We start from the raw sequence: 3,819 nt of genomic DNA, 5'->3' as shown, positions 1-3,819 counted from the left end.
CACAACTTTTAAGAGGTTCTCTTTTGGAAGAGAAAGTATGTAAGAAGAGTGATCTGGTATTTGGCAAAGAAGATCTAAGAGCAGAAGATTGATTATCTTACCTTTGAAATATTTATTTGCCAGTCCTGGGGTTGTGAACCGAGGGCCTGAGCACTGTCCCAGAGCTTTTTCGGCTCAAGGCTAGCACTCTATAACTTGAGCCATAGTGCCACTTTTGGCTTTTTCTGTTTATGTGGTACTGAGGAATCAAACTCAGGGCTTCATGCATGCTAAGCCAGCAGTCTACCACTAAGCCACATTCCCAGACAAACTTTACACAAAAGAAGCATTATGAAGCTACTAGGACTAACAGTTATTAATTAATAGCTGGCACGGGTTGGTGCAGGAAAGACAGTTGGATCAAGGGAAGAGTTCAATGTGGTATTTTAGACCCATGGAAAATGAATGAACCATTTAATAAGAACTGTTTTATGACAACTCCATATTCATGTAAGGTGAAAAAAATTCTCTATCTCAACCATACCAAAACATGAACAAATTCCATATGGAGTAAAGCTATAAATAGTAAGACAAGCTTAGGAAAGTATTACAACCGTCTTTATTCCATGAGGTAACAAAGACCGCTCCCTCCAGAGTACATAACATAAACTAAAATGCAAGGGTGGGGGGTCTGCCATAGGTTGTAATGGAAACTAGAAAAATGCACATGCTCTTCTGAGTCCTGGCCCCTCCACTGGATTGTTGTCTCTTTCTTACTCTGACAAACTCTCTTTTACATTAACTATGTTAGTCTTTTCAATTGTTTGTGATGGTTTACATAGTGTTTTGATGTTTGAAGTATTTCCTGGTATTATTTTCTCTAAGGAGGCAAAACAGAACAGAGCTAATAAGGACTGCAGACTTTATCGTCAGGGGAATTTGTGTTTCTGTCCTTGGTTTTGCCACTGGGACGTGAAATTGATCTCCTCCAACTGTGGAAGAGGATGGATGAGATCTTCCTCTCAGGTCTTTTGTAAGGGTTAGATGAGACAATCTACAATTAGTATCCGCACATGTATCAAAAGTTTCTGCTTAAGGGATCAGGCAGAGAAAGCTCTCTTTTGATTGTGTACAGTCTCCTATTGCTTTTATGATTTCTCTCTCGCCCTCTCTTTTTACACTTACTGAAAAAATATACTTCTTTAGGTGAAAGATAGGAATCATTTCTCACTTAGTACTCCCTCTCCTAAAAAGTGTTTGGTAGCTTTATCACTTGTTTATTTTCTCCCATGAATTAGAATATTGAAAGGTGACATTTCAAATTTTGTAGGCTAGAAGTATAGCTCAGGAGTAGAGTACATGGTCAGCTGGTGTAACATTCAAACACCGATCCTTAGCACAATGTCTCATCTCCATCTTTGACCATGACTTTCTTTTTTTTTTGGGTCCGGTCATGGGGCCTGAACTCTGGGCTTGGGCGCTGTCCCTCAGTTCTTCAGCTCAAGGCTAGTGCTCTACCACTTGAGCCACAGCACCACTTTCGGCTTTTTTCTTTTTGCTTATATGGTGCTAAGGAATCTAACCCAGGGCCTCCTGCATGCAAGGCAAGCGCTCTACCACTGAGCCACCTTCCCAGCCCCTGACCATGACTTTCAATGGCAAGGGAAACACTGCATTTCCCCCTCTACTCATGGAGCTTATCTAAGTAAGCAGAGAAAATAATGAAAAAATATAAATATAAAGACAACGTTGGACTGTACATAAAAACTAAAGGCAATACAGGAGTTTATAAGAAATTTCTAGATAAACAATGAGGCACTAGGAGATTCAGTTGGCCTGCCTGTTCAATGGCCAGTGATCAATTACTAATGGCCTTTGCACACTGATCCTAGGGTGGTCCCCAACTAGTTGGCATCAAATTCAACTCTTACTAAACAAGAGACCTCACTTCTTATTGTAGGAGCAGTCACACCTTGTTACCACAGGACTGAAAATGATCAAGACTGTTCCATAGGGAAACCACTATGCACTGTCAAAGCATTCCTATCTGGAGAGTGGGAAACGGCTTTGGCTACAGAAAACAAGATATAATCTGGAAACGTGCATGAATGGTGGTCCTTACCTTAATGAGACAGAAAATTAAAATCATTACTACTACAGAAACAAGATATAATGTGGAAACATGTATGAATGGTGGTCCTTACCTCAATGAGACAGAAAATTATAATCAAAATCATTACTACTACAGTCACAGATATTGCCAAGATGATTTTGTTGTTATAGCCATATCCCGGAACTTCTTGTGTTAACTAGGAAAAACAAAAACCAAATGGAAAAATTAATGTATTATATGTCTTACTACTTTGCAATTTCTCTATACTTGTTCTGGGTGTTGGGTCCACTCTACTCTATAAAGGAGAAGAGTACGGAGCACTTTCCTGGTCACATGACTTTGGAATGGACTAAAGCCCAGGTCTTCCTCCAAGGTGTATCTAAAGGATGGGGAAATCAGGGCTTGCCTCACCTCAGTTGGTTCCTTCTGTTCATCTGGAGCTTCATTGATGTAGTTATCTGTTTTCCATTGGTCCATATCCCACTCAGCTCTTGACATCTTGGCTTCTTGCTGTTCACCGAGAAGCTTCATCAGCAGGCCCGTTTTGGAGATGAGTTTAGAACAGGCCATTTGCACATCAGTCTCAGAGCAGTCAATTTTTAAGGTCCAGATAACATGAGACAGGAGTCTTCTCACATCATTATTAGGAATGAGGGGCCTCAGCTGTTGGTTTAACTGCAATTCAAAATGATCGCCAAAGGATGGAAATTGGGCATGGGTGATTGGAGCCTTCACAGATGAATCAGGGCCTATGTTGAGGCGTTCCCATTGTGTTTTTAGGGAGACTTCCTTCTGGCACAGGGTCGTTTTGTGCAGGAGTATTTCCTACCACAGCATTTGCTACAATCTGGTGTCTTACAGGAGTGCTCTCTACAGAAGTCTTTGAAGGAGCATAGACTTCTGAAAAAGAGTTCTCCCTAGACCTCAGCTCTCCCCATGATGAAAAGTCCCCTCCTGAAGAGGAATGGATGAGGCTCCTTACTGCAGAAAATGGAGGCCTGTTTACCAGCAGTCGTCTAAAGCGTGAAGTTTTCTTTCTGAACTTTTGACTCATTTTGGCCCTGGGTATTCTGGGGTCCACAGGAGCATGGTATGTTTTCTGGGAATAGATGACTGGATTAGAAGCCTCCATGCTTTTAACTCTAGAATTTGCTTCTTCTAAAATAAACATGCTGTCGGCTAAGTCTTTGTCTTTATTTCCGTCCTCACGTAGGGGTTTTACAACGGTGGATAAGGAGGCCTTTCCCCCAGAGTCTTGTTTCTGGAAAGAAGCGGCTACTGCCTTAAGTTTCTTTATGAATGAGGGCTTTGTGGGCAAGGAGTTTCCCGCCATTTTCTTGGGCTCCTGAGCCCCATGAAGCGGCTCCAGCTCGCTTGTTGGAGGTGTCCTAAGCCTTTTTTTACGAGTACTGTCCACAAGGTTCTGGGCAGTCTGTTTCATCCAGGAGCTTTGTTTACTCACTTCCTTGAAGTGTCTTTTCTGTTTGCCTTTTGGCCCCTTGAGGACTCCATTGAGCCCTGGCAGTCTTTCCTCTGCACTCTCCTTTTCTCTCCAGATGTCTTCCTGTGGTTCAACACTTGGCACTTTTTGGGGAAAGATTTGCCGTTTAAGTTTAGGACCTAAATGTTGAGGTTGTATTGATGCTTCCTCTTTCTTTTTAACATTATAATATATAATTGAGGGAATCCCTGTATTGGCTTTTAAATCATTGACGGATGTATCTCCA

At 41.8% G+C, this 3,819-nt stretch overlaps 1 protein-coding gene across 1 annotated transcript in view; it reads right to left on the bottom strand.

Moving 5' to 3' along the window:
• Positions 1-2,045: 2,045 nt before the first annotated feature.
• LOC105997493 (leucine-rich repeat-containing protein 37A3-like) overlaps positions 2,046-3,819 on the bottom strand; it is a 27,758-nt gene continuing 25,984 nt past the window's right edge. The window contains 2 exon segments of the mRNA XM_013031929.1: positions 2,046-2,288; positions 2,504-2,841. Coding sequence (XP_012887383.1) covers positions 2,103-2,288; positions 2,504-2,841 — 524 coding nt within the window. The 3' untranslated portion in view covers positions 2,046-2,102.

This window comes from Dipodomys ordii, unplaced genomic scaffold (genome assembly GCF_000151885.1).
Source record: "Dipodomys ordii isolate 6190 unplaced genomic scaffold, Dord_2.0 Scaffold147, whole genome shotgun sequence".
Lineage (NCBI taxonomy): Eukaryota > Metazoa > Chordata > Mammalia > Rodentia > Heteromyidae > Dipodomys > Dipodomys ordii.
The sequence above is the reverse complement of the archived record's forward strand: the minus strand, read 5'-3'. Positions and strand labels throughout refer to the sequence as shown.